The following is a 17,073-nucleotide window of genomic DNA, read 5'->3' on the forward strand; positions in this document are numbered from 1 at the left end:
GTAGTTATATTCTTGTACATAGGAGCAGTATTATAGTAGTTATATTCTTGTATATAGAGGGCAGTATTATAGTAGATATATTCTTGTACATAGGGGCAGTATTATAGCAGTTATATTCTTGCACATAGCTGTATTATAGTAGTTATATTCCTGTAAATAGGGGCAGTATTATAGTAGTTATATTCTTGTACATAGGGTGCAGTATTATAGTGGTTATATTCTTGTACATAGGAGCAGTATTATAGTAGTTATATTCTTGTACATAGGAGCAGTATTATAGTAGTTATATTCTTGTTTATAGAGGGCAGTATTATAGTAGTTATATTCTTGTACATAGGGGCAGTATTATAGTAGATATATTGTACATAGGGGCAGTATTATAGTAGTTATATTCTTGTACATAGGAGCAGTATTATAGCAGTTATATTCTTGTATATAGAGGGCAGTATTATAGTAGTTATATTCTTGTACATAGGAGCAGTATTATAGTAGTTATATTCTTGTATATAGAGGGCAGTATTATAGTAGATATATTCTTGTACATAGGGGCAGTATTATAGTAGATATATTCTTGTACATAGGGGCAGTATTATAGTAGATATATTGTACATAGGGGCAGTATTATAGTAGTTATATTCTTGTACATAGGAGCAGTATTATAGTAGATATATTCTTGTACATAGGGGCAGTATTGTAGTTATATTCTTGTACATAGGAGCAGTATTATAGTAGTTATATTCTTGTATATAGAGGGCAGTATTACAGTAGATATATTCTTGTACATAGGGGCAGTATTATAGTAGATATATTGTACATAGGGGCAGTATTATAGTAGTTATATTCTTGTACATAGGGATAGTATTATAGTAGTTATATTCTTGTACATAGGAGGCAGTATTATAGTAGTTATATTCTTGTACATAGGAGCAGTATTATAGTAGTGATATTCTTATAGATAGTATTGTACACATATACACAGTATAACATTTATGGTTTGCTGTACTTAGTGTAATCGTACATGATCAGCTACATCGCCTTCTGACCTCAGAACCAAACATTGCTCATACAGATGCATTTGCTCGATTGTGTGCATTTGTCTGGCCGAGTGTTTTTGGAGCTGTGTATAATAATAATAATATATTAAGTTTTTAATCATAAATTTACTATTTTTAGTCATTTGTCTAATCTGATGAAAGGATGAACTGCTGACTGTTCCCAGAAAATCAATCCAAGCATTTATTACAATTGCCACTGCCATGTTCATGTTATTGAATATAAATGACTTACTGCTTCCCCAGGTGCCCCTGGTTTTCCGTCCTTTCCATCTTTGCCAGTGATGCCCTTAAAAAAAAAAAAAGAAAGCATTTTTTATTATCAGTATGAAAAATAAAAATCCTCACTTCCAGATGCCCCACAGACATCACCACTATGAAAGAATAACCACTGTCTTATACTTAAAGGGGTTGCATGGGACTGTCCCTACTTTTAAGAAGTGTTCTTTGACAAGTTGATGCACGTAATCCAGGACCGGAGAGGTTATCCAAAAGAAAAAAAGTCAATAAATAATGATCCTGAAGAAGGACACCAGCCTCCTCTGTTAACTATTGGCAAAATTTCCCAAGGGTGCTTTCACATTGGGTGCTTACGTCCTCGAAAAATGGGATTTGGTCGTATGTGCCAATGGGGCCATAGTGTCATGAACGGACACGGGTATGTCCGGCGGACAACACAACATATGGGTACAATGGGATCATAACGGGAGAGGAAGGTCCTAACGGTCAGGAGTGAGGGATGGGACACCGGACACCAACCTGTGCCTGTCCCTACGCTCCGCTAAAGCCCTGTGTGGGTCTTTCCCTTCGTATCCTTCACTTGCCTAGTCCCTGGCTGTCACCTCTAGTAACCCTGGATTGTGCACTGGCTGGTAAGGACGTTAGCATCACCACTGCTGGTGATACTACATAAGGAAAGAGCTAAGCTCCAGAGTAGCAGAGCAAACAGCACCAGGATCACAGGACTGCAACAGCGGCGACACCACAGTCACAGGAGAGCTCCACACACCTAGCTGGTCTGCAGAGAAGAGACTCTATAACCAACGACCAGCTGATGGGTCACGGGACTATTGAACGGGACATGGGAGTGGCTACCAACCAACATCAGCTGACCAGCCTAAAAGAAGCTACCAGCAAGAGACTGACATTAACTCTTGCTAGTCCAAAAAAAAACTACATTTAAATTCCAGCAGACCCAGAGGTGCTACGATTCGTGACACAAACAATAATGGTGCTGATATAGTGAGCGTGCGTTCTGCCGTGCATCACTTTCAGGTGTGCATGCCTACTGGAGGCGGACATCCAGATATAGCAGACTGCATCTAAATGTCCTACGTAAGCCCCGATGGGACCAACGAATGGATGGCAGAACGCAATGTGAAAGCACCATTGTAATGTAAAATGTCTGTAAGGTATGACTTCTAGAATTTTCCCTTCCTCCACACACAGCTATCTGCCTGCAGCTGTGAAACCTGAAACTTCAGTGTAGAATTCGTATCTCCCCCTTTTTCCTCCCCCTCCCTGCACAGTTAAGTGAAAGGATGTCTTTTGTTCTCAAGCATGCGGCTTGAATTCAGCTGTGGGAAGTATTAAAACAAGTCATATCACGAAAACCATACACCACAGAGATATAATAATCACATCTCTGCGTAGGCAACAAAACCAGCATTCTAATCCCTAATTTTCACGGTTCTATCCCCTCCAGAAACTGAGATATGGATTCCTCCCAGATGGAGTGTCTTAATTATGGCATGTTTGATGTCATATTGGGTTCGATAAACTACAACCAATTATACCATATGTGTGTTTATACAAGCTTCCCTCGTAGGGGGGTTGAACCTCACCAGACCGGCCCTTTCGTGAGGTCACAAACCCAAAGGGATAAGGTATTCCCTCTCAAAACTCATTCAGTGAAGCTGCAGAGTCCATGCTAGAAAGACCTGCAGATGTCCGGGGATGGGTGGTTGGCGGCCCCTCCCCCGAGCCACATGGGATGCCTAAAGAACCATAAGCAACTGTAAGTGTAATTTCTGTCTTCTCATCCATGTTATTTTTATATTCACAATGTACATATGTAATGTCTCAACTTTGTAACAACTTTTATCTGTGTAATCACTGCCCACATTTTGGGAATTGATAAAGAAGAGTTAATGGTTTGCCTTTATATCCCTTTAATTGCCTTTAAGACTTCAATTGCCTTTTGCCTTATTATTGCTATGTGTTATTCTTATGTAGGCTACTAGTCTCTGTCTTCAAGGAAACTATACTTGTTATCATATGTGTTCTCAACAACGAGTTCTGGGTACATTGTAAACAAGGTACGACCCTGAGGTGATGGTGGGGGCCAAATGAGCTCCATAGAGTCACATATTGTTGTAAATGGTATAAAAACATTCCTTGTATTTCATTACGTCAGATAAAGTGATTTGACCACGGCTTGTGTGTTGAAGTCTCTTTGTCTCCAAGCGCTTGCAACAGAAAGGGCGAAAAACCTGGTAATTCGGACTCACTGGTGATCTGGCACAGCTGACTCTTGGTCAGAACAAAAGCAGCTACGACAGAATAAATGATAAAATTATCAGTCTGCCTTCATGCTCTATGAAACGAACTATGCGCCTTTTTTAGATAATCGCTACTAATTTGGAGGTTTGCCATGGACCCTCTTAATTAACTCTTTGATTAAGTGAATCGTGGCTGGTGGCAGCGTGGTGTGTTCGGTTGGTTGGGCTAGTTGGCAGTACTGAAGGGTCTTATATTGCTGAATGAGTGGCTGAGGCCAACGCATTGATAATTCCCTTACTGCAGTAGTCTAATTGCCCGTGCCCAACAAGCAGCCCATCCGGCGACTAATTATCCTAGGTGCAGTTCCCTGACTGACCTGGTGTAAGGGAGCGCCAGAGAGCTGCGAGTTCCAAAGTGGAACTGAGAAAGTGGGATATCCATAAATCCCCGCAGTTCTTGGAAGGTTGTTAGCAGTGGTGGGGCATCCAAAATACCCCCTGCGGTAAATTGTTAGACCAAGATTAGCTTGTTGTATATTTTTGTCACATGGTGCCGTTAGTTGGATAACTAAGATAAGCCCCCACTGTGCCTGTGATCGCCGTGTGCCGGCAGTGCATCGCGTCCCTCCGTCCGCTGACATACTGGTGTCAGTGGTGGGATCGTCACATATTGGTGGCACAGGGTGTGCTTTCGTCATCACAACCCTAATAGGGTCCAGTATACGACTCTTTCTAAGCCAAACACTCTCTAATAACAATTTGTACTAACCGGTAGTCCTGATATTCCAGGTGGGCCTTTGGGTCCCGGTGGTCCTTCCTTCCCCTGAAATAAACAGAACATTTTTGAAAATTAGAATTATGACAGAACATTTATTATTAAATAAAAAGTCAACTATAGTTAAAGGGATACTCTCGTGTTATTTATTTTTTATTAATTAAAGAGCATGAAAATAAGCAAGTTTGCAATTGACTTGCTTTTCCTATCTGCTGACATTCTCCTGCAATGAGACTACCTTCTGCTTTCTCTCAAACACGCAGCATGGGCAGTTCCAGAGCAGTTCTCCAATTCATGTCCCTCAAGTTGCTCAGCTCTTTACATGTCCAAATATACTATTATCTTACATGCAAGTGTAATAACAGTGTAGACTCAGAACAAACATTGACTATTAATGTGAGGAAACAGAATGACGCTTCTCACCAGAACTGTGACACAAGTAGGAGAACCAGTAAGTGAAGTGATTGTAAGAGCTGTTTATTTATTTTACTCATTTAATTCCACAGCACTTTACAGACATTATTGGCACTGTCCCCATTGGGGCTCACAATCTAGATTCCCTATCAGTATGTCTTTGGAATGTGGGAGGAAACCGGAGAACCTGGAGGAAACCCACACAAACACGGGGAGAACATACAAACTCCTTGCAGATGTTGTCCTTCGTGGGATTTTGAACCCAGGACCCAGTGCTGTATGGACACAACTGGAGAATACTTCTTCCATATCACTATGCATTATAACAATCCTTACGCTGCCCTCCTAGAGTAATACTATACTGAAACTTATAAGACTTTTAGCAATATAATTATCATCACAGACACAGTGACAATGACCGAAAACTCCTCTATATACAGTAGATAACACAGGATCCACCATTCACAATAGGTGATGTCACAGCCCACCTCCTCCTCCTGTACAATGACTGATAACACCTCTATATACAGTAGATGACACAGGATCCACCATTCACAATAGGTGATGTCACAGCCGACCTCCTCCTCCTGTACAATGACTGATAACACCTCTATATACAGTAGATGACACAGGATCCACCATTCACAATAGGTGATGTCACAGCTCACCTCCTCCTGTACAATGACTGATAACACCTCTATATACAGTAGATATCACTGGATCCACCAATCACAATAGGTGATGTCACAGCTCACCTCCTCCTGTACAATGACTGATAACACCTCTATATACAGTAGATAACACAGGATCCACCATTCACAATAGGTGATGTCACAGCCCACCTCCTCCTCCTGTACAATGACTGATAACACCTCTATATACAGTAGATAACACTGGAGCCACCATTCACAATAGGTGATGTCACAGCTCACCTCCTCCTGTACAATGGTGGATAACTCTACATACAGTAAATATCACAGAATTCACCATTCACAATTTACAAATTCATCTCCTACAGCTCACTTCATAATGACCTTTGTGCAGATCAGACCTTGCTCAAACATTTAATCTATAGAGGTGTGAGTCAGAGTCAGTCTACTGATGTCTAGGTGGCTTCTGTAAGTTCCAGGAAGGGTGAGTCTAGTATTAGACTTCGTGGACTAGATGTGAAAATTGTAAGGAAACAATGCATCATTTTGTGGTGATACATTCAGATTAATATTAGTATCAGACAGCCAGGTCTATAGTTGGACAGGTCCTCTACTGTCATTCAAGGCCATTCTGGACATAAAATGACCCTCATGACCTCTATTTTGGAGACATTCCAGGAAAATCCAATAAGATCTAATCTGATCGTAGCTTATAGTCAGGGTCTAACTCCTATCAACTACTACAGCATCAATGCAGAGTGACAACCACTAAAAACCATCTTCATGGGGCTCATTGGGGTTTTCATCAAAGTTGGACTAGCCAACCATAATTTTAGTAAATCCTCTGGAGGACACATGGGTGCTCGAGGGTCTAATAGAAGACCAACCCCTTTGAAGCTTATTGCTGGTGGACAGAGGGGGTCCGGACATGTTCCTTGGATCTAGGTTCAAAGATCGTTCAGCCACAATGGACGATAGTAGACGACAGTATTCTAAATGGTCTATGGTGGTTTTGAGGGCCCTGTTAAAGCTTTTATATTAGCACCCAGGACCTTCAAGCTAATGGTGGACCTCAGAATAATATCTTGAGTGCAACTTTGCCTGTCACCAAGCCTTCCACGTTGGCATGGCATTTGCCTTTCCGAAACTCTGGACATCGGTGGAAACTTGGATGATGTCCCCGATGGGCCTTAATTTTGACTTTGTGGTCGTCTCTGAGCAGCTCAAGATGACTCAGAAACAAAAGATCCAAAAACATCTCCAGGTAACATTTTTGGCTTGAGGATATGGTAAGCACTGGGTTTTATCGTTTCTCGATATTGCTCTCCTGTAAACACGGCTCATTAGCCACGTCGCTCTTCTGTTTGCCCTCAATTCCTAGAAGCAATTTTGGTTTTTCTCGTCTCCGTTTCTTCAATCCCGGAATTCAATCAGCGCTCGGCAGTTTCCCGCGGTGACGAGAAGCCGTTATGAGCTCGTCTCTTTTGTCTCAGTAAATCACCTTTCTACAGACGGCGTTCACAGCGGGTGTCGGACTCTGCCTTCTGGTACATGTGAGAGCACTAGGCAGGGGTCCATTGTGTTTTTATGTAAATGTGGAGAACACGACCACCCAAGGAAATATTGCGGAACATTTCTACATCAACTTTCCCGCAAGTCCATTTTTATTGATCCTCTAGGGGTTAATTGTGTAAAAGTATCCATAATCTGGTTGCTTGTTTCATTTTAGGAATTTGTCCTTGAAGAAAAACTCATTTTTTTTTACATATCTTTAAATATTTAGTGTAAATATTACTTAATTTTAGCACGAAAAATAATGAAATCTGATGCAACTATGGCCCCAATTCATCACAGTGTTTAGATCAGGAAACTGGCGTAAAACACTTTAAAAACTTTTAAAAGTTTTATGTAATGAGGAGTTACAAAAACATGTGGCGACGTTTGGCATTTTCACACCTGCCCCAAAATTACCGGGCTGGGGCGTAACAAGAGAGATGGGGCGGCACTTCACTCACCCATTCAATTTCTCAAAAGTGGCAGCAGTTTTTCAGACACAAATGTTACTCCAGTTCCTGATACCTCACTAACAAGAATCGTCCAATTACTGACCCTGTACTGATCCTGAGTTACATCCTGTATTATACCCCAGAGCTGCACTCACTATTCTGCTGGTGCAGTCACTGTGTACATACATTACATTACTGATCCTGAGTTACATCCTGTATTATACCCCAGAGCTGCACTCACTATTCTGCTGGTGCCGTCACTGTGTACATACATTACATTACTGATCCTGTACTGATCCTGAGTTACATCCTGTATTATACTCCAGAGCTGCACTCACTATTCTGCTGGTGCAGTCACTGTGTACATACATTACTGATACTGAGTTACATCCTGTATTATACCCCGGAGCTGCACTCACTATTCTGCTGGTGCAGTCACTGTGTACATACATTACATTACTGATCCTGAGTTACATCCTGTATTATACTCCAGAGCTGCACTCACTATTCTGTTGGTGCAGTCACTGTGTACATACATTACATTACTGATCCTGAGTTACATCCTGTATTATACTCCAGAGCTGCACTCACTATTCTGCTGGTGCAGTCACTGTGTACATACATTACATTACTGATCCTGAGTTACATCCTGTATTATACTCCAGAGCTGCACTCACTATTCTGCTGGTGCAGTCACTGTGTACATACATTACATTACTGATCCTGAGTTACATCTTGTATTATACTCCAGAGCTGCACTCACTATTCTGCTGGTGCAGTCACTGTGTACATACATTACATTACTGATCCTGAGTTACATCTTGTATTATACTCCAGAGCTGCACTCACTATTCTGCTGGTGCAGTCACTGTGTACATACATTACATTACTGATCCTGTACTGATCCCGAGTTACATACTGTTATATAAGAATTTGTTGAAATTTGATTAAATCTATTCTTCACTCTACCCATGAAATGTTTCTTGTGTGATTGGCACAACACAACCCCAAAGCATCATTGATCCACCCCCATGGTTAAAGGTTGTTGGCATGCTCTTTTCCTGAAATGTTGTGCCTTTTTTCTCCACACATACCTTTGATCATTGTGGCCAGAGTCCTATTTTATCCTCATCAGTCCACAGAACTTGTTTCCAGAATGCATCAGGCTTGTTTAGATGTTCTTTTTTTCTTCCATATTTGTGCAGGTGTCTCTGAACAGTAGAACAATGTACCACAACTCCAGAGTCTGCAAAAACTTTCTTAAAGTTCTTTTACAATCAAGCAGGGGTTCTGATTTGCCTGTCTAGGAGCATCTCTCACTGACATTTTGCTTGATCTTCAATACCTTATTTTGACCTCCACTGTTCCCGATATGCCATTTCTTAATTAAATTTCATACTGAGGAAAGGGCAACTTGAAAACCCTTTGCTATCTTCTTCTAGCCTTCTCCTTCATTGTGGGCCTCCCCCATTTTCAGAGTGCTAGCCAGCTGCTTAGAAAAACCCATGGCTGCTGTTTTTTTTGGCACAAGGTTAAAGGAGGCTGGGTTTTTCTAAAGCTGGGAAATTTGCCTCACCTGGCCTTTCCTAATGATGATAGTGGACAATCCATAACTCTAACAGGCTGATTAAAGTCTGAAACTTTGGTCAAAGTTATCTGAGCACAAAAATCTCCAAGGGTGCGCAAACTTTTGCTGATACCAATTTTCCTTTTTTGTTATTTTTAAAATGTAAAAGTAGAAAATATATATATTTTTGCCTAAAGTATAAAGGAAATGTGCCATCTGTAACTTTAGACTTTTTACAGATCATTTCATCTTCAACTTGCTTAACTGTTCACAATAGCAGTCATTGTGATCAGTGGTGGCCAACCTTTTACATGTCACTGAACACTGTTGCTCGATCCATAATGGAACTGCTGAAGATAGTCGAGCACTATGCAAGTGGTCCTTTAGGAATGAATGAATAAATGAAGAGGCAATGCGTATGATCAACCACAACTCCACTTACACGGGGCTCCTCAGATCCCTCATTTTTTGAGATTGGTGTGTGTGAAGAAACCAGATTGCATCTTAATTTCCCATACGACTATGTTTTTGCAAACCAAGAAGAATTAACTTTTTATCTGTATATTAGCTTGTGGATTTAAGTGTTTATTTCTGATGGGTCAAGAACACAGACTTGCAAACTGATATACTATTTAACATACTGTGTAAGTCTGTAATAGTGACTTGTACATAGTGTATGATTATCTGTGTTTATTGATGTGTGCTGATATGCTAATTGTGCATTGTATTCTGGAACCAGCTTGTTGACTTTGAAAGTAGATAGGGAAAGGCTGTGCGGGTAGACTGATGGACACTGGGTAATTCTAAAAATAATTTACTTGCCTCGGGTATAAAAAGACTCAGAGATCTCATCACTAAAACTGAAGTAACACAGAGCTACCAGCCGGACATTCTGCAAAACACCCAACGGACAAGAGACAGGACTGCAGCCAAATCATCATGGCAACATCACGAGGGACACGAATCTATGATTCTATAGGAAACAATCTAGGGGTTTTTGGCTCCGGTTGGAATTACACAGATCTGCTCCATTGACCATCTCTGAACCATGGATATGTTTGGAGAAAGCAGTTTGGGAACCGCTGATCGCCTTGTTCCATAGAGATGGTCTGATAAGCCAGGTGATGACTCTTGTGTCAACTGGCTCTGGACCTTGTATGGGCTCTATGGACTGTTCTCTGTCATCTCCCTCCTCTTGTAGTTACTTCTTCTCTGTGTGTGTGTGTACCACAGGTGGAATAGCGACCCTGGGAGCTCTGACGTCATGTCATCTGGCTTTGGACCTTGTATGTACTCTATGGACTGTTCTCGGTCATTTCCCTACGCTTGTCAATATCTCTTCTCTGTGTATATATCACAGGTGGAATAGTGACCCTGGGAGTTCCCACGTAACATCTACCATTACTCCGTTGAGTCAGGGGAAGGGTGAGATCCTGTATTGTGCACCATCTAGGGGGTAATTGTTGTGATTGTTCTGCTTGCTATTGGGTGTTGTGGTTCAATAAAGTATTGCCACATTGTTTTACCCTAACCCTGTGTTGTCTGTGTAGTATATTTCCCACATCTAACGGGAGAGTGGGCATTATGCGGGAATATCCCTGGTCCATCCGGTTTTGGCTAGAAGACTTGGGCGCTCGCAGACCCACCGTTTCTCTTAAGTGAGTGTCCTAGCTGTTAGACCAACAGTGATTATTATTATACATTTTTATAGCCATTTATTCCATGGCGCTTTACATGAGTGATCAGCAAGTTATCCCCTGTCTTGTAGTACCAGCAGGTGCGCAGGATGCAGTGTCGAGTCACGAGACAACTACGGTGCCTTTTTAACAATACGTTTATGGGACTTGAGGGGACTTTCCTCAGTCACAGCCTGATCACTGAAACAGGGGTAACACAGGTTGCCCACGCAGGGGCTCTAAACAAGCAAGCACAACAACGCAGCACACGACTACTCCCGGCAACGGCCAGTCACTACAGGGCCGCGGTTTGGCCGACTACGGATCCTTAAGTCTAGAGTCTACTTAGCCGTCCAGATGTCCCTCGCCGTACGGTCTGGTGGTCTTTCGGCGAAATAGTTGCTGGGCCCAGTTGCTGAGGTGGTGACGCAGTCTTCGCGCTCTCCGGCGCGCTGAGGACACGGGAGCCCCACAGACCCCAGCAGAGTCCTTGGACGGATGGGCCGAAGCGCTCGGACCTGGGCAGGTGGCAGCGGTGTATAGTGGCGTGTGACAGGCCACCTGCGCAGCTAACGGCTGTGACGGGGAGTCCGCGATCAAGAGGGGCCCAGCTCCTGCTGCGGACCGGAGCGTGACAGTCGTGGCCGCCGACGGCGCGGTGCTGGCCGCGGCCACTGGTGAAAGCAGGGTAGCCGCGGGTGGCAGGGAACAGGCTGCGGTCACGGGCTAAGGGGAAGTGGCCACGGGCGACCATGGGTAGGCCGCAGCCGCGGGCAGAGGGGTGGTGACAGCGGCCGCGAGCTGTGCTGGGGCCGCAGTGGCCGCGGTCTGGACAGGGGCAACAAGTCTCGGACGGCTCTCTGGATACCGTCCCCCTGGAGTCTTCAGTCGGCGTCCTCCCTAGCGCTGGTCAGTCGCTCTAGCTGACAGATGCTCCCACGCTCTCCCTGTCTCGGTCTGCTGACTCATCGTCTGGGGGATTCCCCACCTCCTTTATACCGGTCCCTCCACCAGCCCACCTGTGAGTCACAATGGTCCGTCCTCGAATCCTGTCCCCGGGAACAGTTTCCCCCGGAACCCAGACGACGGCTCCTTTGGTTCCGGCCCGGACACTCGACGGGGGCCGTTCCTCCCACAGTCTCATAGATAGAAGATAAAGACTAAATTTGAGAATATCTTTTTAACAAGGAATCTTATATACCTCTCTTCTAACTGTGCTGACTGGTTGCTTTCAAAAAGAGCTGGTGCTCAAAATCTTTGTTTTCATCTGTTAACCATAGTTACATCCAAAGAAGAAAGTGCAGCCATATTTGCTTTGCATCAAAAGAGCTTTACAGGCAAGGACATTGCTGCTTGTAAGATTGCACATAAGTCAAATCATCAAGCGCTTTAAATACAGATTCAAGTCCTGCGGAGAAGGCTTCAGGGCACCAAAGAAAGTTCAGAAACTTCAATGACTAAAGAAGATTTATCTATGGGATCAGTTAAACACCTGTGTAAAGCTTGCTCGAAAATGGCAGCAGACAGGTGTCATTGCATCTGCACATAGAGTGTGACAAATACTTTTGGACCCTGCCTTGTGTCAAGAAGGCAGCAACTAAGCCACATTTCTCCAAGAAAACCATGAAGAACACACTGTCATTCTGCAGAAATGCAGAAAGTACATTGATTGGACTACAGAGGACTGGGACACCGTTATTTAATTTAGACTGTTTGGTAATTGTAGAAGAATGGTTGTCTGGAGAAGAAAAGTGAGCAGTATCATTAGACTTGTGTCTGCCAGCTGTACAGCCTTCTGATACCATTCATGTGTGGAGGCTTCTCATCCTTGGAGGGGGACAATTTTTGCCCCAGAATACTTCCAGGAATAATGAACGGGATCTAAACTATCTCCAAGAGCAACATCTTGGAACTATCAAGGAGCAATTTGGTGATGATGCTCTTTCCAGCATGATGGAGGGAATATCACAAGGCAAAAGTGATAACTAAGTGGCTTTGGAGAACAAACATTGAAATTTTAGGCCCATAGCCAGGAGATTCCCCAGATCTCAATCCCAACCTGTGGTTGATTCTCAAAAATGAGAGGACAAAAAACCCACCCTGCTATGACAACAATAGGTGGGTATCAGTTAGGATTTGGCTCAGAGCCGATATCCAGCTACCGGGGCAAAGAGCAGAAGCCTGGAGAAATAAAGGGCAGTGGTGGAACTATTGAGGCACCACAGAAACTTAATGTATTTGTCCATAAAATATCTAATAATTGTAATAATTGTACTCTAGTAACCATAGAAGCATCTAAGTAAAAGATCTAAAAACACCGAAGCACCAAAATGTGAAAACCAGTCTCTAAACTTCTAAAAGTCCCTAAACTTTTGGCCACCACTGTTCTATCTTGAGACTTCATTATCCCAATAGTTCAATGCACCGATCCTTCAACACTTCAACGAGTCCCTGACGTTTCTCATGAATATGTATCTCTATTCACAGATTTTTCCCTTCTGATGACTTTTCTCTAAAACTTTACAAAAAAGAGGAATTCTGACTCTAATGTTCTAATTAGATTTGTCTTTGTATTTTCACCTTTTGGGTCAATGCAATTATTCTCTGTAAAATCGTGCAATGAGTCGCTCTGAATGTGACACGGCTTTTCAATATACACTGCTCAAAAAAATAAAGGGAACGCTTAAACAACAGAATCTAACTCCAAGTAAATCAAACTTCTGTGAAATCAAACTGTCCATTTAGGAAGCAACACTGATTGACAATCAATTTCACATGCTGTTATGCAAATGGAATAGACAACAGATGGAAATTATTGGCAATTATCAAGACACCCTCAATAGAGGAGTGGTCCTGCAGGTGGGGACCACAGACCACATCTCGGCACCAATGCTTTCTGGCTGATGTTTTGGTCACTTTTGAATGTTGCTTGTGCTTTCACACTCGTAGTAGCATGAGACGGACTCTACAACCCACACAAGTGGCTCAGATAGTGCAGCTCATCCAGGATGGCACATCAATGCGAGCTGTGGCAAGAAGGTTTCCTGTGTCTGTCAGCGTAGTGTCCAGAGGCTGGAGGCGCTACCAGGAGACAGGCCAGTACACCAGGAGATGTGGAGGGGGCCGTAGGAGGGCAACAACCCAGCAGCAGGACCGCTACCTCAACCTTTATGCAAGGAGGAACAGGAGGAGCACTGCCAGAGCCCTGCATAATGACATCCAGCAGGCCATAAATGTGTGTGTGTCTGCACAAATGGTTAGAAACAGACTCCATGAGGATGGTCTGAGTGCCCGACGTCCACACCATTACTGACCCACTGCCAAACCGGTCATGCTGAAGGATGTTGCAGCCAGCAGATCGCTCTCCACGGCGTCTCCAGACTCTGTAACGTCTGTCACATGTGCTCAGTGTGAATCTGCTTTCATCTGTGAAGAGAACAGGGAGCCAGTAGCAAATTTGCCCATCCTGGTGTTCTGTGGCAAATGCCAAGCGTCCTGCACGGTGTTGAGCTGTGAGCAAAACCCCCATCTGTGGATGTCAGTTCTCTAATGATTAGACACTTGAGTTCCTTATTGTCCTGGAGCAAATTTTTTAAACTTCCAGTTTCCTCTTGATTTCTTCTTCTTCATTATTCTCCTCCCCATTCGCTCCTCGGCCCTGACCTGTCAGCTGGATCATCTCAAGATGTCACTGCTTAGTAACTTGTTGCTGCAGGAAACTACTCCGGTTGCCTCAACCAAGGATTCCCATCACAAAGATGAAAATCTATATTAGAGGAGTCAAGGACAAATACTTGGACTTTCTTAGACACCGCACCTTAATATAGGCTTAGAGCAAATTTAATGCTCTTGAGGTGCTACTATTCAGTTTTTGATAGTTTTGGAGATGAGGATTCTTCATTTTTGACATTTCTTATAATAGGAGACTATTCTGAGGAAAGCAACATTTTAAGGGGTCATCCAGTGAAGAAAGCTAATACGTATCCACAATAACTTACTGATTGGTCCTAACATTGGAATTTTTATCCCCATTATGTGCTCTCTATGGGGCTGCCGGTCAAAGCCAAGTTCAGCACTCAGCAGTCCCATAAGGAATGAATGGCGCTATTAAGCATGCGCATTGCCGCTTCATCCCCATGGGGATAAAAGTGTCCCGTTCTGCAGTTTTTGGGGTGTTCATGGGTAGAAAAGGGGTACATCCCAAAAGTAAGATTTAAATGTTTTGTGGTATACCCATATGGCATTAAAAATGACATACCCTACTAAACAGATGGAGTAATGCTACATAATTTGTTTCTACACAATACTGAACATGATCGGTTAAAAGCCACAGTTGTGTTCATAATGAACTTTTCACCGATTTCATATAATTTCTGTCAATAAAAATCCAACATATATATATATAAAAAAAAAAACTCTTGATAGGCTGCAATTCACATCACAACCACTGGGCGACCACATGTAGATACATATAGCATTACTATCTCCCGACAGAGTATCACAAAATCATGATTTTTTTTTCAAAATTTGATCATCACTTGTTACTTACCCTGAGATATGCTGAGCCAAGAGAAAAATTAATGTAAGAAAGAACACATTTGTAGCTTAGTATATTGTCCAGGAAAAAAAAAAGGTAAGTTCACAATTTAGTACGACCAGTTGAGCAAATTATTAATAGTCATTATAAGAGATTAGCTTAATTTGTTCATTTGCTTCAGAGGTATTTCAAGGCTTTGTCATATGGAGGCTACAATCCCATATTACAGACACCTATGTACGATGCGTGCTATTGCCAACCTTACAGATTCACACATTTCTCTCTCAGGATAGCGGCGCGCATATGTGATCATTATTAAGGAGCAGCTTCATTGTGGCTGCATTATATCTAATAGTGTAAGACACCAGCTGGCTCCAGGACATTCGGCACCGGACGTGTTTCTAACATGAGAATCCAGGTGGAGGTGAAGAGAGCGCTGTGGCCCCTGTGGGATTTGTAAGCATGGTACTGCTGCAAACAAGCAAAATCTGCCCGAGGAGGGCGAGTTTGCTTCACGCTCTGTCGGTTTAGACATTTGATCTGTCAGTAGCAGACTTAATAAATGCGCAGAATAGAAGCATGATATCCCCTGGCGTACATACTATAGCAAAAGACCGTGCACTACATCCAAAACTACAATGGATGAGCTAATTTGGGGCTTTTTATTGAACTTCCTTTGCCTTTGGCTGAATCCAATGCTGGCTGCACTCCAAAAAGCCCGATATGAAGATGAGAGGTAACAATAGTTCCCTTGTAACAAGAATTGTAAAATTGTAGCAGTCTAAGAGTCGACACTTTCGAAATGTGGTGTTGGTGAAGGAGATTATCAATACCATGAATGGCAAGAAGAACAAAGCAATATTGGAACAAATCAGGCCAGACATCACTCGACGCAAGGATCACCAATCTACGACTTGCCTACTTTAGATATATGAAGAGAGCAATCACTTGAGAAAGACATCGTGGTCAGAAGAACAAAAAGGAACAAGGTGAAGAAGACGAAGACAAGCAACCTAATGGCTTGATATAAGCAAGATAATGGAGGAGAAGATCCTGGTGGATCTATCTAGACTTGCCCAAGATCGATCTTCCTACAGATAGTCCATTCATCAACTCGCCTACTTTGGACACATCATACAAAGAGAGTAATCACTGAATAAGGACCTCATGGTTGGAAGAAGGCAAAGGGGAACACCAGCAACCCAAGGATTGGATTGACACTACCAACATAACGGCGGAGAAGATCCTGGTGGACCTATGTAGGCTTGCACAAGATTGATCTTCCCACAGATCGTTCATCCATCAAGTCGCCTACTTTGAGAAGGACAACATGGTCGGAAGAATAAAAGGAACAAGGCGAAGAGGAAGACCAGCAGCCCAATGATTTGATACAATCAGGATAATGTTGGAGAAAACCCTGGTAGACCCATCTAGGCTGCACAAGATCGATCTTCCTACAGGTCGTTCATCCATCAAGTCGCCTGCTTTGGTCACATCATACAAAGAGAGCAATCACTGAAGAAGTACATCATGGGTGGACAAATAGAAGGAACAAGTCAAAGAGGAAGACAAGCAACCTGATGGATTGATACTATCAAGATAACGGCAGAGAAGACCCTGGTGGACCTATCTAGGCTTACACAAGATCGATCTTCCTACAAATCGTTCATCCATTAAGTCACCATGGCCAAAGGCCGTTAAATAATAATTTCATAGGCAGTATCAGTCTCCGATCTTCAGTGACTTAGCATGCACACAGTAGCACACACATATATATTAATATACCGTAGATATGCTGTCAATAAACATAAAACTTACGAATTCTCCGGTGGGGCCAGGAGGGCCCATGATCCCAGATAAGCCTTCTGGCCCCTAAATAAATGATAAGATGCATA

General features: G+C 42.9%; 1 protein-coding gene across 1 annotated transcript in view; it reads right to left on the reverse strand.

Annotated features, from left to right (window-relative positions):
* The window catches only part of COL22A1 (collagen type XXII alpha 1 chain), a 608,111-nt gene that overhangs the window by 38,817 nt on the left and 552,221 nt on the right, over window positions 1-17,073 (reverse strand). The window contains exons 50-52 of the mRNA XM_073590381.1: window positions 16,997-17,050; window positions 4,323-4,376; window positions 1,288-1,341 (exon numbers count right to left, since the gene is read on the reverse strand). Coding sequence (XP_073446482.1) covers window positions 1,288-1,341; window positions 4,323-4,376; window positions 16,997-17,050 — 162 coding nt within the window. The remainder of the gene's footprint in view (window positions 1-1,287; window positions 1,342-4,322; window positions 4,377-16,996; window positions 17,051-17,073) is intronic.

Source organism: Dendrobates tinctorius, unplaced genomic scaffold (genome assembly GCF_039654945.1).
Source record: "Dendrobates tinctorius isolate UK_male_01 unplaced genomic scaffold, ASM3965494v1 ptg000116l, whole genome shotgun sequence".
In the NCBI taxonomy this organism is placed as follows: Eukaryota; Metazoa; Chordata; class Amphibia; order Anura; family Dendrobatidae; genus Dendrobates; species Dendrobates tinctorius.